This window comes from Sander lucioperca, chromosome 1 (genome assembly GCF_008315115.2).
Source record: "Sander lucioperca isolate FBNREF2018 chromosome 1, SLUC_FBN_1.2, whole genome shotgun sequence".
NCBI classification, from domain to species: Eukaryota; Metazoa; Chordata; class Actinopteri; order Perciformes; family Percidae; genus Sander; species Sander lucioperca.
In genome coordinates, this window is record NC_050173.1 from 31,203,651 (window position 1) to 31,230,419 (window position 26,769).

Sequence of the window (26,769 nt, forward strand, 5' to 3'; positions counted from 1 at the left end):
TGCTCTACCTCTTTTTATGTTAATCTATTTTAAAGCGGGACCTTTCTATCCTCGACAAGGAAATATGTCAGAAGCAGTTTGTATTCGCTTCTCCTCTCCTGTTCTTTTTTGTAGATACTTTGTCAGCATTTCTTGCCTTTGTTTGACATTTCACAGTAGATACAGACAAGAAACACGGGGAGAAAGCACAAACAGGTTACTAATAATCCTAAAGGGAGTAAAGAGAGCAGGACGTCGCCTATTAGTTTGTGGTCTGCCGTTTTGAAGCCAGCAGTCATGCAACAAAGGTCTCCCATCAGAATCAAACCAGGGACATTGTAATCACATATTACATGCATGCATAACATACTATTCCATGGGTACACCTATGTCCTCTCATTTTCTATCCTCCTCTTCACATCTTTCTCTTCTTCTTCTCCCAGCCCCCCTCTCTCCTCTTCCCTCGCTAACTCTCCACCTCCTACTGTTTACTTTAGGGGCTGTGTGGTAGCTTGAGGCCTGTCATCAGAGATGCATGCAGGTCCTTTAACAGGAAGTTAAGAGGTACCCTGGGGCACCTTGACATGTGATATTTTCAGACTGGATTTTAGCTGCTTATACTCAACACAGGGACTGGGAATACACACATACTGTACGTGCACTCACATGTACACACACATATACACACACACTCTGGGGTGTTTGCTGAATCCCTGCTTCATAATATGGATGCCGAGAATAGTTTACCAACAGGATGGCTGCCATTATAAAGTCCAGTGTTTGACTGTCAGCACTGTAATGCATTCAGATTAGCTTTTGTTTTGACACAAACAATATGCTCACTCAAAATAGAGCTCAGTCTTCACTTGTAAACAATAGAGCTGCTAAATGTAAGTGTGGATTTATGCTGTTGGTACTCCTACAGTACTTCACACCATCCTGCAGCTTTGGACTACAAAATGACAAAAGTGGATGTTGATGTTTGGTGGCTTTCCACTGTGGGACAGGTGCTACCAGGATGCTGGGATCTCAACTTGATTGTGTGCTTACAATAAAAGCACACAATCGTACGCCGAGCAGGATTTAACCAGAGTTGGCCCCTTTTCAAATGCACCATTCACAATTACAAAATCAGGTACATTAATCAAGTAATTAATAAAGTTTTACCTGTAAAATGACATTTAAAAACCTGTGAGGAAAGCAAATATCAGTGCGCATGGAAATGCAACAAAATATTCCACATCAACAGCCTTCACAGAACTTTCAAAACATCTTTAAAAACAGATGTTCTGCCCTGGGTACATGTGCTGGATGTATAGCTGAGAAAATCATATCTTGTTGTTGACTTCCACCTGCACACACAAACGTTACAGGTGTTTCTGATCGGACCTGATAGTCACTGCCCACAGTATGGAATAGTAAGCTCAGAGAAGAAGAGACAACACAGATACAGACACATCCTGCATAATAATACTGTAAGATCACCTAACAATCTATAAGCTGCTGATACTACTCAGTCTAAATTTGAACACTTTCCTCTATCGTTAATTAATAAACTGCTTTCCTCTCCTACTGCAACTTTGTTTCTTGTTGGTATGAATTCATCACTGAGAGAGACAGCCAATTAAAAAGCATAAACAGAGCACAGTCTAATAAAAGCTGTCCTGATTAACGTGGCTTCTTGTTCTGTCAGATGCCACTCTAATAACTTGTGACCAAACTCGGATGCAACCTTAATTCAATTTCATGCTTCTGAATGCCTGATTGGAATACAGTGCTATGAACACAAATATAATGATTATTATGTAGCCAACCAGAAGATGCGGCTTTGCCTTTGTAATGTTAAAATGGAAGGACACATGCTTGGATTTTAATTAATTGGATAGGCTTAATTATTTCTGTTTTTGACACAAAATTAATGTATATATATCTAATATAAAAAACTGCAAATCCTGAGCCCTATGAATAGAAAACAAGTGCTTTTATTTTGTGTTTTAATAATATTACAGTTTGATTGTTGACTTAAGATTTAGAAACTGTTGCTGGACTGGCACAGTGTAATCTTGCTATGTGCATTGCTCAGGCATGGACTGTATTAATGGGTAAAAAGCAGTGGATTGAGGGCACTCATGTCCACGGACACTCATCCCTGCAAAGTGCTATTTGGTGTCCTCTATTCGTTCAACGCTCTCCTTCTCTCACTCTCAATCTGTCACTTTTCATCCACTTTCATACTCTCTCTGTCTCTTTGTAGGTTCCACCCTTCACTTTAGCAATAAAAGGTCACACACACACACACACACACACACACACACACACACACACACACACACACACACACATGGATGAACACACTGTCTTCTTAACTGCCTTCTTCTTCATCATACTATATTCATACACGTTTCAAGAAGCCGTTGGTTTCTTCACGTTAGCTATGAGAATGTAACAGCACAGCGACACTTCTACGGCATATACTAACTACAGGATTAGTGCCACGGTTGGCTGTGAGCCACTCAGGGTTCGATGAGTGGTTTCATTGGAGTGACAGTGAAGTGACCTAAAAAGCCTTCGAAAGCTTTAAGACTTCACAACAGGATTTTAAATGTTGTCTCCATCAAGCTGACTGAATTGCACGAGACAAGACTGCAGCAGAGGCGTGAAGCCAGTAAAAAAGTACTTCACCGACCCTTAAGTAGAGATGAGGAGCGTGCTACAGAGGTCTCACTTCTTTCTAGTTCCACATCCGCAGATTTTATTAATTTGTCAAACAGTAGCTTGTAGTTTTCAGTTCCTAACGATGCTGACTCAAGTGACATCACTTGAGGCAATTTATCAGACTTTGTAGCTCCCTCTGAAGCCACCAAAGGACTTTCATATGCAGTAGTGCTCACCAGGCCTTGGTAAGTAAACTTGTAACATTGGTGCAGTTCCCCTTTCCGTTCCTGGGTACCATGATGATGATATTATACCGTCATCATATACCTTCATTTTTTCACGATTTTCTTAAATAGACAGTATGTTGTTTGGACACCATTTGACAAACCAATGCTTAAGGTCTTTGGGGCTAATTCGGCTGTCACACATCTGGCCTGTCCTTGCAATGAGACCAAAAGTTGTGGCATCTTGGGATGAAAAGATTTACCTCTCAAGTGAATTGTCAGATAGAGATTGAAGAAAGGGCACCAGAAGAGGAGATCATATGCCATAGCCAGGGGTAACAGAGGACAGCAGACCAAGAGAGGGGTTAGAGAGGGACATAATGTAGGAACATGCAAAGATTGAGGCCAAGACATTGCATAAGAGAACAGACTTTAACAATGCGTCTTGAAGTCCAGGACAACAAAAAAAGGCCTGCGTCAAATTCTTTCATTTCTTGCCAACATGAGCAGTTCCCATGAACTTTGTTTCAGTTGTTAACAATCAGTTGGTTGTTAAGAGAGACGAGGACACGTGTTGTGATGCAAAACTTCAGGTGTGTGAATGAGCTTTTCCTTAACATCGTATGTCCCTGTTGTTATGTCCTCCGAGGTACCGTTAAACTAGAGCAATTTATTCTTTTGCAACATCTGTGATTGCAGAGAAAACAGTTCAGATGTATACTGTAATTGACATTATACAAAATAGCTGGCAGTGCACTGATGTGCTTGCCTTTGTGGTGCAATATTGACACCGTTTCATTCAAATTTGTGTTACACATATACATACATACAGTGCAGCATTTATGGGTGTACTTGAACAGACATGGCTGTGATGCACTACTTTCCAGTATCTGCATGACTTGTCACTGCCTTCTTTGCTTTGTAAGCATCTGCCTGAAATATATGATGAGCTTAGGCTAAAAGCCCCCAGAGCCTCTCATCTTAAAAAATGTGACAGCAGTAAACCCTCCAATCTAGCCACAGACAGAAAGAGAGACTTCAAGTGCAAGGAAAATAACTTGTGGTTCTCAGCACAAAAGCTTGCTACTAGAGCTCGAACATGAGCGGAGTCTCGAGAGAAACCCTAATAAGCCTGTCAAAGTGAGATATTTGTGATCATTTTAATCCAAAAAAACTGCAGGGCTTCACCAGAGCAGAGGAGCGAGGCCCTTTAATCTGAATACCGATCCCTCTGAGAAGAAGAGGGAGGAGGGAGGAGGGAGGAGAGGGAGTGGGAGATAAGGGAAAAAATGAGAGACAAGGACGTATGAACAAACTGACAGACACATGCACAAACACACATGATGTGGTGACATGATGCCAAACCACAATAGCTCAATCATGGATAAAAATATTGAATGTTTTAATTGTTATTTTGATGGCTTGTCTAAACCAGCACAGCAGAGAGAAATGCCGGTTGCCAATCACAAGCTCAAAATCTCACCCAAACTTAGCCGTGGGTGGACAAGCTTTCCCCCCTGATAGCACCGGCTGCCAGAGAAGAAGATGAGAGAGGGGGAAATTCTCTTTTAGCATTGTACTGTACACTGACACTGGACATTATATACTGCACTATATTGTACTGATTAACACGGATGGTAATGGGAACAGAGAGGACAGAGATTTGTTTTTCAATTTCAGGTTGCTGTGGATTTAAAGGAACACGCTGACTTATTGGGACTTTAGCTTATTCACCGTAACCCCCAGAGTTAGATAAGTCCATACATAAACAACCGTGCGTGTTGTAACTCTGTCCGACAGTTCCACCGGTAGCTTAGCCTAGCACGGATCCTGAAGGTAATCGGTTCTAGTAACTAGCCTACTGCTCCCAATAAGTGACAAAATAACGCCAACATGTTCCTATTTAAATGTTGTGATTTGTATAGTCACAGCGTGTACAAATAACAAGGTCACATGAGACACAGCCATCTTCTAACCGTATATAAACTGGGAACTATATTCTCAGAAAGGCGAAGCAGTGCTACTTCTGCTACTTTGGTGGAGTGATATGCTTGCAGCACCTGAGAAGCCCCGAGCAGATCAGCAATGCTTCGCCTTTCTGAGAATATAGTTCCCAGTTTGTATACGGTTAGAAGATGGCTGTGTCTCATGTGACGTTGTTATTTGTACACGCTGTGACTATACAAATCACAATATGTAAATAGGAACATGTTGGGGTTATTTTGTTTTTTTATTTGAACCGATTACCTCCAGAATCCGTGCTAGGCTAAGACAGAGTCTTAGTCGGACAGAGTTACGACACACACAGAGATGAGAAGGGTATGTATGGACTTATCTAACTCTGGGGGTTACGGTGAATAAGCTAAAGTCCCAATAAATCGGCGTGTTCCTTTAAATAGATTCTGCTCTCCTAGAAATTACATTTATATAATGTAAATTTTTGTCATGAATTGCATGCATACATTGCTGCCTAGATTATGTTAACAGACATTTTTTGCACCGCGGCATGTCATAGGGAGGAGGTCAGGCTGGATCATGGGCTTACAGAGTGCCGTGGTCTACATCCAGAGAACCAAACCTGAGAACTAAACAAAGATATTTTTCTATCCTCTACCGAGTGCTTTCTGTGCCTAAACATAACCATAAAAAGTTCAATACAACTTTAGTTGCTTTGAGCAGATATTGTAGGGAAAACAAATTAACATTTTGTGTGACTTGCCAGAAACTTTAATTAAAAACATTTCCTCATTACCTTGATTAAAAAAAAACCCTGGTGGCATTACACTTCCTTCAAACGTGTTAGCTGTTGCAAATTAGTATATGAACGTCATTTTTAGGGTTGCTGTGAAAACAGGTACAGTATATGCTTTGGAAAGATGATATCTATATGTCATTCCCAAAATAAGACATTATTCAGATCCTCTTTGGTGAAACTGTAATGTGGCAAAACTGGCAGAAGAATAATATATACCTGTTTTTCATTAAGCAAGCTTTTGTGTTAATTAGTGTTATTACTAATAAGTTGTTTAATTTCATATAGTTCACAAAACAATATTTATTTATTTATTCATTGTATGTAGTATTATTGAAAGGGTTGAAAGGAATTGGAAGTATCTTTGCATGTTGCGCGACGACATTTACATTTAAATAACCACATTAGGAACCTTGTTTGCAAATTATGACAAAATATTGGCTTTTATTCAGAAATAAACCAGCTTTCCCTTAAACTGTAGGAAGGGGATAGTTGAATCAACTGACCTACCAATTTTGGATTATATGGGTGTAATATACAGACACGCTGCTGCCTCCACACTAAGGCCCTGAGATTGTGTTTAACACTCAGTCCTGACATGTATTACCGGTGATGGTGAGAGCTACAGTACTCGTATGTTTGGGCCTCTCTGACTAAGAGACGTAATAATCACTGATATCTGTTTATCTTTAAAGAAACTCACCATCATATATTACATCTATATTCCGTTGGAACCCTGGTCCCCTTTTAACTCGATCCAGTGACGGGTTGGTTCTTCAGGTACCTCGTGCCAGGACTGAACATGGAAAGAGTATTAGTATTAATGCAGCAGCCACTTGCATCTCTTGCAACATGACCTTAAACTGCATACTTTTATATCGCTTGGACGCTACTTATGTAGTCCACTATCAACCTGTAACTCTTATTGGTACTGAACTGATATGGTTTGTTGGTTTGTATGATTGTATTTCTTTTCTTTTTTGTTATTTTTTGGGCATTTTTCCGCCTTTAATGATAGGAAAGCAATGAAAGGGGAGAGAGAGGGGGGAAGACTCGAACCCTGGACATTCTGCGTCAAGGCATAAACCTCTGTATATGTGCTCCCGCTCTACCGACTGAGCTATCCTGGCCACTGTATGACTGTATTTCTATTTTTAACTGGTCTGTTATTGATTGTTTGCGGTCTTTGTTCATGCTCCATCGAAAATGAGGATCTCCCTCAACTGATTCCCTGAGTCTTAAACAAAGGTTTTAAATAAAACGATTCACTTTAATCTGTTTATGTATATTGGCAACATATTTTTTTAAATGTAAATGCAAGGCAACAAATCTTCATTAACTGAACTGAGAGACAGAGACATAACGGATGTGAGATTAACGATGAAAAATAACCTAAACACGCTCATTCCATTTATCTGTGTTAAGGGAGCATATTATAAATCAAACTGCTACTTAGTGTTATTTATATTGTGCCTGGTAAGAGTCATGAGCATCAGTGACAGCGAGCTGAATGCCAACTCCAGATACCCTGCACCCTGCACCTCAAAACGCTCCCCGGCTACATGCCGTGCCCACATCACAAGGAGGCAGTAATCCACAGTAATGCCATAGAAAAGAGTTCAAGTACTGACATGCTCCATGTCCCACAGGCAGGGTGGGTCTAGAAAATTTTGACTTGGGGGGCAGAGATTCAGATGAGAGGGCATGCTGATATTGGATGGATAAAGGGTTCACTTAAAAGTGCCAGATGGCAGTATCAAATACAGGACAGGTGAATTGGTGGAGACAGGGTAGAGCTCTCTTTAGAGGCCACTCACTCTAAACTATAAAATATATTTAATGGGTAATACGAACATAAAAAGGGAACAAGATGTAAAGCTTGCCCCCTGCCCTATAAGCTTGGCACCAACATTCTGCTACCAAAGGTATTTAAAGAGAGAACATTCCCACCAGTAATGGCACTTTTTTTTTTTTTTTTTTTTTTTTTGGGGCATTTCAGCCTTTAATGGAAAGAACAGATACATATGAAAGAGGAGAGAGAAGGGGATGACATGCAGGAAATCGTCTCAGGTCGGACTTGAACCATAGACCTTCTGCGTCGAGGTATACACCTCCATATATGTGCGCCTGCTCTACCAACTGAGCTAACCCGGCCACGGGTAACAGCACTTTTAAGAACAACTTATATACTTTATGCTACATCTTGCTGTTAACTCAAAGCAAAAATCTGATTGATTGCACACACATTACAACACAAAAAATGCAAGTTGTGATTGCAGTAGTCTCGCTTTGCCAGACCTTCCTCCACAGCACTGCAGAGGAGGGTTGGGAGAAAAACGCGCTCTGGTTTATTGCCATTTCTTTAAACCAATCACAATTGTGACGGGCGGCACTAAGTTCCGCACGGAGCTGCTGCAAAATAGCCTCGGGAAGGAACTTGTTTTGGTGGAACGTGTACGTTCAAAAGTTGTTTTAGTCGTGCAACAGAAAACTCAGATTGGACAGACAGTCTAGCTAACTGTCTGGATTTACCATGCAGAGATGTGAGGAGCAGTTAACCATAGTCCTCATAAATCCCCTGGAGTTTAAAATTCCAACACATAGAAAGCGGAAGGAAAAGACATGCATCCGGCGAAATATCCTGCGGCACCGGAATAATCCCGGAAGTGGAATGTCGAGGATATAGACTATGATTGCAGTAACAGCACTTCAATAGAGTGCAGGCTACACTGTAGAGTCCTTATATAGAAGTCCAGCAAATAAACTCTTGGTGTTTATAGTTGTATTTATTTATGCCTGTGCTTGGTCATTAGTCTTAAAGATGGAGCTGACAGGTTTAGATTAAGTGTCACCCCTGGATCTTTCCCTGCTCAGGTCCATTTAGAGGGCAAGCGAGAGTAAGTAAAGTGAGAGAGAGAGGGTGTGTGTTTGTGTCAGTGACTGAGATCCCCTGACTACTGCGGTTTCCCACACACCGATTTAAATTTAGCAGAGTGTATCCAGATTACAGTTAATCCTAAATGCCACAGCCAGACTCCAGACAGCAGCTAAGAGGAGGAGTTGGCATATCAACTCCATTTTAGCTTCACTGCACTACTGCTGTAAATTTTAAAATGTTATTGAGCACCCTTGAGGCAAATCCTAATTAGCTTTATAGCAGAGGTTTTAACCATTTATATGCTACAGTTGTACAGTACAACATTGGTGAGGAATATTTACATAGAGACAGCCATATTGCCCCTCTTTACTGTTTCAGAAAGGTACATTAAAAATGCCCACCTTTTACTTGAATTAGGATTTGTTTGTTATGCTGTATGGTGTGTAGTATGTTTTCCTTGTTAATATGTATATTGGGTTAACTGTAACCTAACATGCCCCAACTTAAATACTTATGGTACTTTACACATTTTCTCCGTTTACTTAATCACATTTTGTTCATCATTGGTTTATTAAGTGTATTTCTTTATATGTATTTATTTTGTACTGTTACAGGGACAGAGACATTTCAAGTCCAGAACAAGATTCTGCAGCAGAGAATAAAAACAAAAAACAAACAAACAGGTGTCAATTAAACACATTATTTTCAAAGTGAAAAATATTGCTTCCACCCAGTTAGAGAAACAAGTACTGTATATGTGCCAGAAACAAGGAGAGTATGACTAGTGTAGCAAAGTCACTGCTAAACATGAAACTGAGCAACTCAGCTGAGACAGAAAGAGAGAGAGAGAGAGAGAGAGAGAGAGAGAGAGAGAGAGAGAGAGAGAGAGAGAGAGAGAGAGAGAGCGAGCGAGAGCGAGAGCGAGAGAGAGAGAGAGAGAGAGAGAGAGAGATGTTGCTAAAAGGAATTGGTTAAAAAAAGTTTCTGATAGCTTAAACAACCTGACGAGTAACATTTAAGCAATTAAGATGACATTCATTTTGGTTTACCCAATGCAAGTCTGGCTAGTTTGTGCTTTTTTTTGTTAAAAATGTCTGATCTCAAACCCTCTGTTAAAAAAAGTCACAGAAAGTGTGTTCATATCCAGATTCTCTGTTCTCAGATTGTGGATGCTGCAACTATAAAACCAGAAACTTCTAACACATCATGTGATGGACAACGACACCTAACTTTCATATCTCAAAAGAAGTGTTTCAATATGATACATTTCTAAAAGAAACACTTATTTGACACCTTGCATTTACATGATCCATTTTGTATCCAGAGATTGCCAGCAGATTTTGCATTCTGCATTGTATTTACTTATAGACGAAAATCATTCATGGAAGCACTCATGGAACATGAAAGGAAATGTTTGTGACATAAATCTATCAAGCACTAAAGGCACTGTTCCAGGTTCCTCCTAACATATATATATATATATATATATATATATATATATGTTGCTTTTTGGACAGAAAATATTTTTCTACTAATCAAATTAGTTCTAATTCTGCTACTTATCCTTCACTCATTTATAAATCAAAGATACCCCCCTGGGGAGAGCTTTGATAAGTTATGTTGCACACATGATACAGACAGAAGAAAACTTTGTATTAAATATCAAAAAACTAAATTAGCAAGGCTTTTAAATATTCATAGAAAAGCAGGCAGAGGTGTCACATGAGCCTTCACTTACTGTTGGTTTTGAGGCGGGCTGGCTCGCTGTTGCGGCTTCCTGCCTGGTTGATAGCCTTGACAAAGAAGATATATCGGGTGCCACTCTGCAAGCCGTGCACCGTGTAGTGGTTCTGCTTGATGTTGGGTACGATCATCCAGCTGTCTGCCGAGTTGTACAAACCTGGCAGATGCACAGAAACACACACACACACACACACACACACACACACACACACACACACACACACATACACATACAGCAGGAGTAACTGTTACTGTTTTCAAGGTAAGCACAGTGAGTCCTGCTGAGAATATTTTTGGTGGTGTTCAAAAGAGCAAGAAAACAGTTCTCCCCAAAAATCTGACCACAGCAGTATATTATTTTTCTCCAAACATCACACATCAGTAAGAAGCTCAGAGACCATACAGCCTGCAATGTCAAGCAGTGTGTACATACTGATCCACCCCATTTCCTTTCCATCAGGTTTATCATAGCGAGCTCCCCTGAGGTGATATTGTTGTTCACTAAGCTGAATCTATAACCCATTAAGAACAAGGTACTTCAACAATATGAAAGAATGTCTGTAGTAAGTGCCGGAGGGCAAAAGAGTGTGATACCTTTAATGTTCAAATGTATGGAAATGTGAGAAATACCAACATGAGCACAGTTGGTGGCACTTTGATTCAAAGTGGCTTGTAGTAGAGGGTTAGTAATGGCTGGGTTAGCTCTGCAGTCACCTGCTTCTAAACAGTCTTTTCAGTCTCTCAGCTTCAGCCGACTGTGAAGGATAAAAAGGAAATAGCAGCTCAGGAATGAGGCTCGTCTACAATGGGGTGCTCTTTTTGGCCTCTAGTCTTGTGTGTAATAATGTGGATGAATTTAAACACTAACATTATTGCTACCTTCCCCTTAACTAACCCACTGCATATAATTTTATGAAGTGGTGTTTGTCTGATTTTAAAAGTTCCATATGATGCCCATTTTCATGTTCACACTTGTATTTAGTGTTTCTACTACAACATGTTTATATGCTTTAATATTAAAAAATACTGTTATTTTTCTCATACTGTCTGTCAGAATATACTGAATTCTCCCTCTGTCTGAAACACTCCATTTTAGAGCCTGTCTCTTTAAGCCCCCTTCCGCAAAAAGCCCAGTCTGCTCTGATTGATCAGCATTTCCAGGTCTTCCACATCTGTGCTCTGCACCGTCATTGCAGCCAGGGAATGACTGTAATGGCACTGTAGCGGCACTTTCTAGTTTAGTTGTGACAACACTACCGAACGGAAGTCCTGATGGCTTGTTTAAAGGCACAGTTTCTAAATGTGCATTTTGCCTTGGATTGAGCATTTTGATGCTTTTACAGTTTATGTACCACCTCGACCTGCTTTATAATGAAAAATGACAAGGTATCTCACTTTTTACAATATGGGACCTTTAAAGCTTTAAAACTTTCAACACAAGGTGAGAGCTGTGTATTTTAAGATTGCAGATTGTAGTTGTTGTTGTTGAATCAGATATTGCAAAACTTGGACAATGTGACAAAATCTGACATACTGCTGCACTTGTGCTTCTAGTGGATGTGTGACAAAAAGTGAAATGTGCCACTGTCTTGCACAGATTTTACTGGCATTGTCATTGACTGTAGGGAATCTTTTACCACGTTCAATGATGAGTTATTAATTACACTGCTAACTTCTCCACCAGTCTGAGTATTACTGCCATGATGTGCCAATAGAAGACCGGACAGAAATCATGTTTTATGAGCAAACACCTTATCCCCAGCCAGCCTTAACATCTCTTTCACCCATCGAAAAAATTCTGAATACATTCAAATATACCCTTGCCAAAACAAACAAAGCATTTTATTTAGTAGCACTACAGCTGAAGTTAATGTTTGTAGATGATGGTAGAATAATAATCCTTTTCATTGTCCCATCCTTCCTCCACCCTGCAGATTTGCAGGAAAATAAAAATCCTTAAAGGGAGAGAGAGCTTTCAGGGCCATGCCTGCCTTGTCCCTTCTGGTGAGTATGCCTTGTGAATTATTAAACAAGATGGCAACAGCATGCATAAGTAATAGTGGAGAGTCTGCTTGTAAATATAAATACTTCACAGGACGCAAATAAGGCCTTTAAAAGTGAGGCGGCTTTAAGAATGAATGAAGGGAGGTGACTGTTAAAGTAAAAGTGAAGGTTGCGTCTTTACATATCTGTCAACTTCCACGAGCTTTACTCAGACAAAAAATACAACACAGAGGGCTTTCATCTTCCTTTAAGATTAGAGAGAAAGAAAAAGTGAGGGAGTTCAGAGGCTTCTTTACACCTTGCATGTACACGATTCATTTGGCCAGCAGATTAATGTGCATTTTATCTCAGCCTGCTCTTACAAATACACACCCACTATCAACAATGTAATCCTTACAAAAAAACAAGTATGTTGTTTCACTGGGACAGCTGTCCCTTGTTTTGGAAATTATCCCTCCCAGCTGTCTTTTTTGATGCTTCCTGTAGAAATTAGTGAGGCTACAATATTATGTGAGCTTTCAAAAAGAGATACAGGGTAAAGACGAGGGAGAAGGACTTCACACTGCTTTCCACTTTTAAAGCTTTTGATCTCCATAGCACCTCTCCCTTTTTTGCTAAATCAAATTAGGTCAGTGCACAGCAATACTGCTATTGCTACTTTTACCACTGAAAAGGGGCTTTCTGCTGCTGCTATTGGGAGCATTGTGACTTCAAAGTGTAGTGGAGCAACAACTGAATATGCCATTGTAAAAGAGACAGAAAATGGGGGAGAAATAGATTGGTTTGTGTCTTGCATCCAGACATCAAGTGAGAGTGTGTGTGTGTGTGTGTGTGTGTGTGTGTGTGTGTGTGTGTGTGTCTGTCTGTCTGTTTGTGTCTATGGACAGATGAGGAGGGAACCGAAACACAAAGTATCCTGGGACTACAGGAGGGATTGTCGTTTATGATGCAATATCAAGTTAATGTCGACTGTGTGTGTGTGTGTGTGTGTGTGTGTGGGAGCCTGCATATTTCTGTGTTGCATGTGTGTATAAGTGCTACTCATTTTTTCTGGAGGAACAGACTGTGTATGTGTGTGTGTGTGTGTCAGCAGGTGTGCATCATTAAAAAAAACACTATGTATCACCTGCATCTATCTCTTGGTGCCTCCACATAACTTTGATAAACGTACTGTAGTCTGGCTGTTTTCCTGCAAAGACTGAACCCTTATCAACATTTCATCAAACTCTGCTACGAACATTGATCCTGCTGATACTCTGAAAGATGCCCTGTCGAGAGACAGAGATTTTACCAAACTCTGGGTTTTCCTAATGCCCACTGCGATACTGCTTTTCACCTCTGATAATTATATTAATGCTTCACCACAGGCCACTGCTTATGAATACACATATTGCTTGTGTGGCTAACATGCAGGCGCCTAGAAAAATGTACAAATTGACAATAGAAACGAAAAGTTGAAGTCATGCAGAGGTTGGTGCAGGAATATGGAACTTTATCAGTCCAGACAGACACAGTACAAATCAGATGAGCAGTGCAGGAAAACTGATGAGTATGGAACTAGTGAGGCTATTTGGCTGACAAACCTTGTTCGTTAATACTGTAGGGCAATAGTTATTAATATGACAGCCATGAGGAGAGGCATTAAAAGAAACAAAGTGGCTCTAAGAGCCTACAATGGTACTATAGATATAAAGTGGGAAGACTTATTACTGGAGGCCATCATGATGATGCTGTTACATTAGTCTCTTGTTTTTACAAAACAGTTTCAGAACAGATTTCCTCTTAAGGTAGTCAAATATCTAATATTCAGTAACAACAGTTTGACATTTTGAGAAATGTGCTTATTTGCTTTCTCACAGAGTTAGATGAGAATAATGATACAACTCTCATGTGTGTATGCTAAATAAGAAGCTAGAACATAGAGGTGGTTAGTTTAGGTCACATGTGTCAAACTCAAGGCCCACCGGCCAAATCCGGCCCATCGCAGATTATGATCCGGCCCGCATATCAATTTAGGTTCACAGTACATTTTGACCCACCTAGTTTTTGTCGCTTTTTCTGACGTTGTTGTCATTTCTTTTTGACGATTTGTAACTTTTTCCGACGTTGTTGTCACTTTTGCCGAAGTTTTTGTCACTTTTTCTGATGTTTTTGCCACTTTTTCCGAAAGTTAAGTGCGAAGACTATATGAAGCATGCAATAATACAGTCAAAGATATTTTACTTTTTCGATTAAATAAAAACATATCAATAAACTAAACATGGCTGACCCTTGATGTGATTCTTATTTTCCAGTGTGGCCCTGAAGTTGAGTTTGACACCCCTGGCTTAGGCGTAGCCTTAAATAGTGTTTAGATCAGTGTCACTGTCTAACATAAAATAACAACATCAAGAGAGTGTGAATCAACACTGAAGGCTCAAAAGAAAATCATATATTCTATTTCTAGATCAATTAATCAGCAGTTACACCCTCTTGAGCCCTGCCATCTTTCTTGATCTTCATCGCAGGAATCAACATCATAAAATATAAGTCAACTGACTATAATATGTATGAGTATTAAGCATGAGAATGAGATTACAAAGTAAAAAGAAAAAGAGATATTTTCAGTGGCGTGGATGTATAGTATAAGTAGATACTTGGGGATGTCAGCTGGCAGATAAACAAATAGGTCAACAACACTAGACATTGCAACTTGCAAAGGGCCACAGGTAGCAGCTACATTAGTATAGACATCTTTACTTGGAGTCATATTTGGCTTTTTGACACTGCTTACTTTTCTCCATGGTTTTTGGTTTCACTTGCTGATTCTATTTTCTGCTGCTGTGCTTGGATGATCCTGCAGAGGCAGGGTTCACAAGACCTCCGTCCTCATGGGAGGGCCAAGGCTGAGGATGAGGCCAGGGAAACAGAGAGAGAGAAACGATGGCGCTCAAGTGGGAGCATTTAGCCACTTGGAAAGTTGGAGAAAAATGCTATGGTAAAAATCAAGTGGCATGGCAGGCTAAATGGGTTTCTCTCTTTCTCAGTTTCTCCTGTGAATCTCTGAGGACTCTGTGGCAGCACACTGCTGAATATCTGAGTCACTCAGCCTATCACAGCTGAAATGTATCTGTATGTTTCAAATGGCTGGGGCACTTGGGGGGAGTTGCATGGTTAGATGGAGAAATGTCAGGCTGCACAGACAGGAGGAGAGGAGAAGAGATGAGATGATGAGAGGATTCAAGAATGGAGGGAAAGTGGAGAGGCACAGGTGTGTGTGCACGTGCACAGTTATGTACATCAATCATATCCTCCTCATTTATATAAGTGGTAAGTCTCACCTCCCCTATGTAACCATTATCCACTCTGATTCTCACCCGTTTCTCCAGTTCCTTTCCTCCTCCACCGTGGTCTTTCTTTCCCTTCAATTATGTAGTGATAGACAATCAGCTGTAATGCTGATTAGCTAACAGGAGCCAGGCTTTTGGTAAATATCTAAATCCTGTCCAGGAATATTAGAACTTTGAATAAAGATTTCAAGTGAGTAAAACGCATCACTACAGAGTTCATTTAAATGTACAGTGTCATAATGCCATAGCCTCAACCTTTGGCAAAATGTCATCACATTTTGCAGGTTTGTTCAGATATATTATGTGCATGTGTCATATAAATTTGGTTACAATTGCACACAAATAATGGCTCACAAAAACCGTTTTGTGACCACGGTGGTGGGCTTGACTTTAAAGAAGGAACTTTCTGTTCTGAGCATCATGCTCGGGAGTTACGAGCCAAAACATGAAGGACTGCATAGACAGCCACATGGTGGTGATAACCTTGTATCTCCATATTTTGTCTTTTTTTTTTCATAAATCAATGCTATTGGTCACCCTTTATGTCTGTCTGTGGGTTTTTACAAATAAATTATTTAAACAGTGACGAGGCGATTTCTTCTGACTTTGTAAATAGGTAAATAGCTCAATCAAATATTTTCAACTTAGCGGGTCTTTTTTAATTTCCTGAAAAACAGCGGTTTTGTACATGCAAGGTTTTCACCCAACAAGAACGATATGTAACAAGACAAGCACCGATAGAAAGACCTGAAGCATGACAGGGTTAGAGATGGATTTATGAGGCAAATCAGAAAACGTAAGATTTGAGAGACTTTAACTCTGCTGCCAGATCCAAAATGCTTGCAAAATATCCCAAATATAAATCCTGATATCCTGACAAGGCTAAAACAACGATGAGCTTTGGTATAGGGAGAAATAGAAGAGCTCAAAAGAGGGCAGCAGTGATTTTACATTCTCATCTCTTTGTTCTGCAATCGTTTCACACAGCTTAAACAAAAACCAGATACTAAATAGTGAATCTCTTCAAAGCATCCCCTCGTGTCCTATTTTTATGATAAGAAGTCTTGATAACTCAACTCCATCTCTTTATAAATATAAGCACGGAGGACAACAAAAAATCTAGGTTATGCAACACAGTTGGTATTAAATATTGAACATATGAAAATAAGACTGAGCAATGCTGAAAGTATTGTGGTGCTCCAGATTTTGCCTCTTTGTGACTGCAGAGAGGTCAGTGCCAATGGAAGATTTATTTGGAGCGTGTGCATGGGTGTGTGTGTAGGTGCAGATAGGTATTTGTGCATTATAATGGCTGGGGGACTCTTATTATGGTGAACCTACTAATAAAGCTGCCGTCTCCCATATTTGTGCTCATGTGTGTATATTGTGTTTGTGTGCATGAGGCAAAAGAACCCACTTTTAACAGACTTCAAATGAGATTATGTCACTTTTGCTAAACAGCAGCACAAATGTAGCTCAGCGTAAATTCTGTCAGGGAGACTTCTAATACATTGTCTCTATTCTCTTTAACTGATCAGCTGGGCAGTGGGTGTTTCGGTTCTGTATACCAATTACAATCGGGCACGTATGTTCTATCCAATCACAGCTTGACTACCTTGTTTTAAATATCTTCTCTCTCCCGTTTCTGTCAGTTGTATCTTCAGACGAGAGTGCGACTAGTAGTTGTTGGCTTATGGCATTAGTGTTTTTCTGTGTTGCGTCTGGTTCGTGGGTGCGTGTCATTTCAGGTTAAGAGCACATTTCAATTCACCTTTTCCGGCGTGTCTCGTGTGGTAGCAAATGATGTCTATCCTAGAGGATTTCTCTCTCGCACTTGTCCTGCAAGCTGTTTTCCGTAGCCATGGCGCATGCACGCGGGTGCAAACAGTAGCATCCTGGCAGGCAGAAATCACTCCAGAAGTACTTTCACACGACTGCAGTCCCGGGGTTTTTTGCCTTGTTCGTAGCTTCCGACTCGCCGCACGACCTGCTCTGAACTGCAGCTGGCCTCCAGCCGCGACTCTCATCCGTAGCGTTGTACGTGTTTTGGTCAGGTTCATTACGGCAGAGGAACCGGCATGTCAACTCAGATGAATAATCCAACCCTTCGTAGTTAAGTTATCTCATCGGGCATATTTTGTTCATTCATGTTTGCCGCCCACCAGTAATGCGGATAAGGTTGCTGTGGCCTGGAGTTCCGGGCTCTGTCTAAACTCTGGCTTCTGCCGCCGATTCCTCTGCATCTCTGGGGCCTATTTGGCGTAAATTCTATGATAGAGACAGCCGGGGACGTTGTTTTACTTCTATACATGCATCAAGGTTAATTGTGTACTTAGACTGGCACGTCTTTTCTCTATGGGCTCACTAGGCAAGCTGTTTTAGTTTTTCCGACATTTTTTTTAGTGTGCTGTCATTGCAGCTGACGTTCTTAAAAAAAAAAAAAAAAAAAGTACGTGCGCGTTTACATGCGCATTTACGGTGGATTCAGTTCTTCAGCAGGTGTTGCTCTGGACATGGATGCATTAGCTGGATGGTGTCACTGAAGTATGTTAGGGCTGAGCGCTACTGCGCAGCTGCAAACTGAGTTTACCTACGTAGTTGTGGTATGAAGAGCCTGTCCGAAGTTGTAGTCTTCTGATGGTTGTGCATGAGTAAACTCCATCGTGTCAATCTTGCAGAGTGAGATTGAGTTATGTGCTAGGAATAATGTAGGCAAGGGGTAATTGTTGCTAACTAGAATGCTAGTTAACATTAGTTATTATCTTGCAAGTAACGGTAGCTTTTTTTTTTAGTTCATCTCTGCAATGTTTAAACATAATTCACCTTTGCAATGGGATTCTCATATAGCTACACCCTATAGATCTCCTCATATAAATGTCTCATTATGAGCATGTTTTACACGATATCGTTGCAGCACAGCCAGCTATACTTCAAATTATGCACGTTTAAATAGCTTCTTATTGCAGCATGTTTAACCTGTTTTTCTCGCAGGGTGGGTAAATTCTCTATTGTAACTCTTCATTTATGCAGTGCATTAAGTGACGTTATCACTGATCTTGTACGCAGCTAACTCATGACATTTGACCTCATTAAGTTGTACTCCTTACAACACTAACCTTCTAAGTCTCAGACACTGCTTCTTTTCATTGCTTTTAATCTAAGATTAACTACTCATTGCTTATGCTCATACTAGAGGTTTTCCGGGTGTATTTCGGTTTAGCATCATTTAGTTTTCTTTACTCAGTTTAGTCGGGTCATTCATTCAGAATAGGGGCAGCTACTAATGCGGGAAATCAAGGCATTTCATGTATGTCCCTGCAGCAACAACCCGGCATATGGTCTTCCTCTGTTTATTCCCCTTACATTCGTGACGTCTTCGCAACCCAGAGATCTTTTAGGCATAATCCAGGTAAGCGTGCATATAACTGGTTGTGGTGTATTGATCTCTTGACAGTGGTAGATGTAGTACTGCATCTCAGTAAAATAACCAGGCATATATTTATTTTAGTAAAAGTACTATGATAACCCTTTAGTAACAGTGCCCGTTTCTAATGTACTTTAAGTATTAAAGTATAAAGTCTGCAGAGGTTCTGTGTTTGTTCCGGCCTGAATTGCCGAGGTTTGGTTTTGTGTTCAGCCTTCTTAATGTGGATGCGCTAGTTCAATCATTGTTGCCCGCACTGACACACAGTTTTGCCATTTAAATATATGATTATCTATCTTACAGAGTAGTACCCTGTCACCCTTATTTGTATTCCTGGAGATTTCCCTATGTCAAAATGTTGGTTTAAACAGCATTTGGAACTAGTCCTTATCAAAGCTAACATTTCACCAAAGCGTTTTACGAGTCATTCATTTAGAATAGGGGCTGCTACTACTGCTGCTAGTCGAGGGGTCTACAGTACTTCTCTACAACAACTTGGACGGTGGGCTTCCTCTGTGTACTCTTCATATATTTGCTCTGATGTAGAAGACATCATCAATAACCAAAGATCTCTTAAACCTTGATTGTGGTAAGATTGCATATAACTGGTGGTGGTGTAATGGATGGGTGGTGTTCTCAATGGTACTGATGTATTGTTATAACTGTTTTCATCAATTTAGATTTTATTTTGCATCTATCATAACTACAGGTTCTGTGTTTGTTCCTGCCTGAATTCCCAATGTTTTGTGTTATGTTCAGCCTGAATTGCTGATGTGTATTGCCCTTATAATTACAGGTGCCTTTGTAACTGCAGAGGTCTGTGGTTGTTCCTGCCTGGATTGCAGAGTGCATGTTCATCTGAATTGCTGATATTTTGTTCGTTCCGGCCTGAATTGCTGAGATTTTGTTTGTTCCGGCCTGAATCGCCGAGTTTTGTTTGTTCCGGCCTGAATCGCCGAGTTTTGTTTGTTCCGGCCTGAATCGCCGAGTTTTTGTTTGTCCCGGCCTGAATTGCCGAGGTTTTCTTTTGCAACATCGTATTCTTATGTCTTCGGGGGTTTGTTCAATGTCAATGCTCAATGTCTTTGTTACACTGATTATTCACTGATTATTTAACACATTCATGTTTCTATTACCATACAGATTGTGGCGGCTGTAAGGTATGTAGGCTATATTCATGTCATTTAATCACTTAAATTCTTTTCAAGTTTTGGGGGATGTGTTTGGTTTTCCTAAACATTAGTTGTATAGATCCCCTTTACAATGGAGTCTAATCTCCAAATAATTGTTGTACTTGTTTGGTTAATTGTTAGTAATAAATGTTTGCATATCTGCAACGAAATCTCTTCTGATTGAAATGTAGCTCAGCGTAAATTCTGTCAGGGAGACTTCTAATACGTTGTCTCTATTCTCTTTAACTGATCAGCTGGGCAGTGGGTGTTTCGGTTCTGTATACCAATTACAATCGGGCACGTATGTTCTATCCAATCACAGCTTGACTATCTTGTTTTAAATATCTTCTCTCTCCCGTTTCTGTCAGTTGTATTTTCAGACGAGAGTGCGACCCGCCTCCTCCCCTTCTACCTCCAGGCATTGTCGACGGTGTATCGGTCTTCTCCCAGCTGACGGCCCATTTTAAATCTCGGATTTTCTCACCACCACCACCACCACCAGTGTCTAGATGCCATTGGGGGATGTGTTTGGTTTTCCTAAACATTAGTTGTATAGATCCCCTTTACAATGGAGTCTAATCTCCAAATAATTGTTGTACTTGTTTAGTTAATTGTTAGTAATAAATGTTTGCATATCTGCAACGAAGTCTCTCCTGATTGAATTACAGGATACTGGTAAATACAATGTAGCATAACAGTAGCACAAGCTGGGAAGAGTCATACATCCAGAAAACTGACTCTGTAAAGTTAAGCAGCTAAATCTTAATAAAATTAGCTAACATTAGTTACCAAAAGCTACTGGTCTTACCAGACCATGTGAAGCTTTAGCAGCAAAACCCCTGTGTAAGATAGTGTTTTATCCTTATGAATTCAACTTTTCATTTGTAAGAGTAAGATGTTATTTCTTCTTTCAAAAGTTACATAATCTCACTTTAAAAGCTCTTTGAATTGGCAGCGTTTGATAAAAACCCTCTTGATGATTAAAACACTACTGATGCCAGAGAGATGCACCAATCTCGAGTCTTTGAAGTTACCATGCAGGTATTTTGCTCTAATGATATAGCAGGAGACTTCATGTTAGCGGACCTTCAAGAGTGCAGTTAGAATCATGCATTACCAGTGTTACTCAGTTGTTTCTATTGGCGACTGTATGGCTACTGGATGGGAATGCTTCTTAGAAAGCTCTATATAGCCAGTTTGATATTTAAAGGAATTACTTCCTCAGTGAAGCATATCAGAAACAAATCAAATATGTCTGCCAGTTTCCCAATTCTCTATTAAATTGAACTTGTATGGCATTTAAACAAAGGTCAACAAAGTATATGATCCCTCTTGGCCAAACCTTGAGTAAAAAAATCCCATGAAAATCCCCTAGATATTGCTGAAGTGCAATTGAATATGAACTTCCTTCTAGGCTCAGATATTGAGTGCATGTGATCTACAGTACGGATCGAATTACTTAACGTGTGTGTGTACACAAGACTCACTGATGAAATTTGTTTGGCCAGTGTAGATGGTGTACTGCAGCTCGTAGGAGGTGACGCTGAACTCGTCCTCTGACGTCCAGTGAACAGTGATGGTGTCATGGGAGGCGGTGCACAGCTCGTCTCTTATGGATGGCGGACTGGGAGCTATAGGTGTAAGAATCAACATCAATGTGATTGATCGTAAAAACAAAAGCTATAAATGGTCATAATTAACTTGTTTGAACTAATATATAAGTAATTCTAAGAGAGATAATGTGTCACCTCAAGATTAACATGAAGTAAAGTACATCTTTAAATGCAGCGGAGCAGAAACCACTGTCAAATATAATAAGTAATAAGTAATCTAAATAGTTATAAGTAGAAAATGAGTAATCAAAAGTTAGGTTTTGCACACATGTAAATGCTATATATATATATATATATATAAATACTGTAGGTGTCCATCGTGGACCAGACAGACCTGTTAGGTAATCTAGTCCTTCCAGAATCTTCTTCTCCCGGGAAAAGTCCAAGGCAAAGTTGTCAAACGCCTCATTCAGGTTAACGTCAGGGATGAGTACCTGGGAGGAGGCCGTCGCCATGGCAACCCTTTAGTGCGGTCAGGACACGGGAGCGAGGAAAGGAAATGTCAGGAACGGCGGAGGGGTGAGGGAGCAGAGAAGGGCCGAGATGTCAGATGAGGCGAAGAGAGGGGAGGAAAAGACGAAAGGTGATGAAGAGGTAGACAAATGTGAGGAGAGAGAGGAAGGAAGTGAGGTGACAAGAGGGGAGAGGTGGCAGACAAGTAGTTTGTGAGAAAAAGATGAGAGAGAGGGGGAAGGATGGAGGGAAAGAAAATATAGAATATATATATTTAAAATTGAAAAAATACAATATAAACATATTTACAGCATCAAACAGAACAGTGTCTGCAACCTGCTCCAACATAAACTACCACTAACTCACAGTTGTATGTTAACCCAGAGAGCAAGCAAAAAAGCAAAACACAAAACAAACCAGACAGACACTGACACACTGACTCCATAGTCTGTGCAGCTTTGTGGAAACTTGTGCCTACTTCTGCTTTGAGCATCAGTGATCCGTCTGTGGCAGGAGCCAGCCTGAACCACAGTGCTGGCAGGGTTACCGAGCAGTGCAGAGCTAGTCCTTGAGACTTGTGTTCCTCAGTGAAGAGAAACGAGTCGGCCAATAAAGTGCCTGGCCAGGTGCTAGAAAAAATTAGAGTCCGTGCCAAATAAAAAGATGCTACGTTAGCTGCAGATTTTGCACAGACCTTTGTCTGTGTGAGAGAAAGAGAGAGACAGCTGTCGGCTGCCTGTGGTGGGAGAAAGGGATGAAGGTATTACAGAAGGAAGGTGGAAAGAGAAACGGCATAGTTGGCCTTAACAGATAGATGATTTTCACCAGAGGCCTGGAATTGATCTCAGGAGCTAAAAAGGTTTTGATATAATGCTGATTTCACCAGCAGCGTTACAAGAACAAAATCATTCTCATTGTAACGTAGTAAGATTTTTGTGTCTTACCAGTGATAGTCAAAGGACGTTTATTTCTGTGTGTCTCTTTTTATGACTCTTTCTAAGCAGCCTGTTGATGTACATAGGTCCAGGTCTGTCACTGGGGATGTAGTGTAAAATAACAACTGAAAACTACAATATTACCTTCTAAATATCCACGGATGTGAACAAAGTTTACCGTCCACTACGTCACTTTTTCTCCCTCACTGTGTGTGTGCATATGTGTGTGTGTGTGTGTCTCTGCATTACATCACCCACCTTTCTGCTACATTTCGAGCGGTCTGGAGGAAGCGGGCGTGGTCGTTCTCCTTCAGGCTCTGTTCGGCTTGTGTGATGAGGGCACTAGAGCGCTCCAGACACTGACGACAGTTTGCGATCTGCTGAGCCAACTTACGCAGTTTCATCACCTGGAACAAACACAAATACAGTACACGTCGCTATCTTGCGACACATCAATTTATATTCATCGCTCAATCTGAGCCTTGAAAGAATACATTGCTGTTTGGGTGACTGGACTGTTCAATTTTCTCTTGGTCTCTCGGTATGAGGCATTTATCATTGTGACAGTCACTAATCCGCAAACATGTTCAACACTTCCTGAAATATAATTCAGCTTTCCTGCCAAATTGCTCTAAAAGACTAACATAAGGTAATCACTGGTAGCACTCCCTGAGATGATTCCTGCTAGGTGAAACCGACAAGTTGCCATATTGCACACTATTAACAAAGCTGAAGTTGTATTACAACACAAAAACAAACACAAACCCTCTGCGGGAGTCTTGGATAGATATTGAATGTGTTGGACACTGATTAAATATGATCTTGTCAAAGGAATCTTTGAATTATGTGCAATTAATTTAGCTTTATATAACTGATGGAAGGAGTAAAAACCTGAAAATCTGCATTAGGCTGTCGTTCTACACTCAGCCAAGCCAGTGATGTAACCCATGTTTCAGATAAACTTCTCACAAATCCACCTTTTCTATCACCTTGTGACAGTTTGCTGTCATACATTCAATAATAAACCTTCCATGTATAAGCACGCTCATAGACACAGTGATGCAGATACATGCACAGACATAAGACAGGAAAGACACCAAGTATACAGCAGAGAGGACAGAGGTGAGAGTTGAAGCGAGGCCATTGGCTCTTTATTTTCACATTGACCCTATGAACATGTTGCGTAATAGAAGGGCAGAGATGAATAGCATAATGCATTGTTATACGATATAATAACCGTCAGAGCAGGAGTTACAGCATGCTAATCCTAATGTGTCCTTGTTTATTAATTAATGAGCGTAGCATAATGTACTAAGAAAAATATTTGCAAAATGGACTAGAAAACACTATGGATGTACTTTTCTTGCCCTCACCAACCAAACCACAGCTTCCGCCTTGTAAACACTTATTTATCTCCATACACTAGGTGTGCATGTTTCCAATGTACCAAGCAGCAGGAGGAATTTCATGCCCTGAAAAACAAGCAAGAAATGGATGATTTTGGCCCACAAATGCCCTTATTAACTTGCTTCATCTTCATCACAAACAACCATGCTGTGCACGCCAAGAGGCAGGTCAATCAGTCAGGTCAGATTATACACAAACACACATAGGGTTTGTTTGGTTTGTTTTGACTGTAATTAGTCAATGGCGGTACTGTAATATTATTTCCGACTGAGCATAAGGAAGCCATTCTATGCTCATTTGAAATTAAAGTAATCAATTTATCTTCGTTACGGTTCATATCCTGATTCCTCAAATAAACTTAGTTTGATGAAACTCACCACAGGAAATAACACAGGCTGCTTATGAGCCTCGAGACTGTCAACGAAAGGTGAGTTGTAGAATTAAATAGCAGCTTTAGTATGGAGAGCCTCTCAGCAATGATGATTAAATGAAACCTTGGTGAACCTTTAAATGGCAAATGGTAAAGTTGCTTCATTGTCTGAAAAAGCATACTTTCAGTGACAGCTAATAACTTGAATATCTAAACACTAAAATAAAACAAAAAAGAGAGCAGATTTAACATTCAAAATCATGAGTGCCCTTAAAGGATTTCAGCAACATATGTTTTGCTTGCAGGGCTTTGATTATGCAAATAAGAATTCAGAAAAAACACACTGGGTTACAATCGGTTAAGAGCTCGTCATCAAAAGCTCTCAAAGAATCAAAACAGTATCTAATGTTCACTCCCTTTCAACTGCTGGGAAAGCTGGTGCTACTTAGAAGCCTCTCTTGGCTGACTTCTTAATGGAGTTTTCAATTGACTTCTTGACTAATGACCATAATCTTTTGTCACTAAAAACTACATTTAAGCAGGTTGTTGACCGCACTGAGAGGAAAGGCAAGATGGGTTTAATGGATGGGTTATTATTTGGCAACATGTTCACCAAACAACTATTTTAAAGATGATTACTCCCGTTCTTTCTGAATAATGGACAATATGGCAGGGTTTGTGTTTGTGTGTGAGCGTCTCACCTCGTGTAAAGACACCCTTATCTAAAGCTAAATATAACAGTCTAATCATAGCTTAAATGTTGGGACGATGGGAAATTTTGAGCAAAGAAAAAGATACTTTGCACATGAATTATATATTTTGTAGGATGTAATTATTATCACGCAAGGAATAACTCAATTTGGGCAAAGGAAAATCATTGTGCTCAATACATTTATTTGTGTGTTTGCTATCATCCACATAAGTGCACAATAATACCTATCTTACTAAATTTTACTCATTTGCTCTCTCTTAACATCCCTGCCATGTGTGCTCTCAAGTTCGCAAAGCCTGAAACAGTGTTACAGTGTGTGACAAGTCGGACTCATCCTTCTTTAAAATGCTAGGATAGCACAGGAAGTGGAGGGTCAGAAAATGTTGTCTGAACAACAATATAAACATGGAACACTACAGCCACTCGTAAGTAGTTTACACAGTTTTGTCAAACTTTATGAAATCAGTTTGTAAGTTAGTCTGCACTTTATTATGTAAGCTTCTTGAGTAGCTAATTTTGGCCAGAGAAGCAGTAGTTACAGTAACTAAGCTAGTTAGGGCCCGAGCGGCGAAGGCCCTATTGAAACTGAAGGAATTATTATTATTACACCAAATGAATTGGCTTAGTGCGATTTTGGCCATTTCCACATGTCGTACTTTAACGAACTCCTCCTAGAGATTTCATCTGATCAACTTCAAATTCGGTCTGTGCCATCTTAAGACATTAAAGATGAAAAGTTGTTAAAAGAAAAACTTTTCGTCATAGGGCGTGGTGTGGCGGGGCGGCCATTTTGTGTTTTTCGCCATCAAAACAGGAAGTGGCTGTAACTTGAGTATACATTGTCCAATTGGCTCGAAACTTTTCAGGATTCATAAGAGTCCAACCCTGAGGACAAATAAAGGCCGATATTTACTTAAAGTCATAGCGCCCCCTAGTGGCAACAGGAAGAAGGCCTAAAAGTGGCTTCCTGTAAAATCCTGTAAATTCCAGGATTGAATTTAAAATCCTTCTCCTGACCTACAAAGCACTAAATGGTCAAGCACCATCATACATAGAAGAGCTTTTAGTACCTTATTGTCCCACTAGAGCACTGCGCTCCCAGAACTCAGAGCTACTTGT

General features: G+C 40.2%; 1 protein-coding gene across 4 annotated transcripts in view; it reads right to left on the minus strand.

The window, feature by feature from the left end:
• mid2 (midline 2) overlaps nt 1–26,769 on the minus strand; it is a 164,686-nt gene that overhangs the window by 6,380 nt on the left and 131,537 nt on the right. For all 4 annotated transcript variants that reach the window (XM_036002289.1, XM_031303292.2, XM_031303293.2 and 1 more), the window contains 4 exons: nt 23,420–23,568; nt 22,108–22,235; nt 21,648–21,791; nt 10,227–10,388 (listed from right to left, as the gene is read on the minus strand). In XM_036002289.1, coding sequence (XP_035858182.1) covers nt 10,227–10,388; nt 21,648–21,791; nt 22,108–22,235; nt 23,420–23,568 — 583 coding nt within the window. The remainder of the gene's footprint in view (nt 1–10,226; nt 10,389–21,647; nt 21,792–22,107; nt 22,236–23,419; nt 23,569–26,769) is intronic.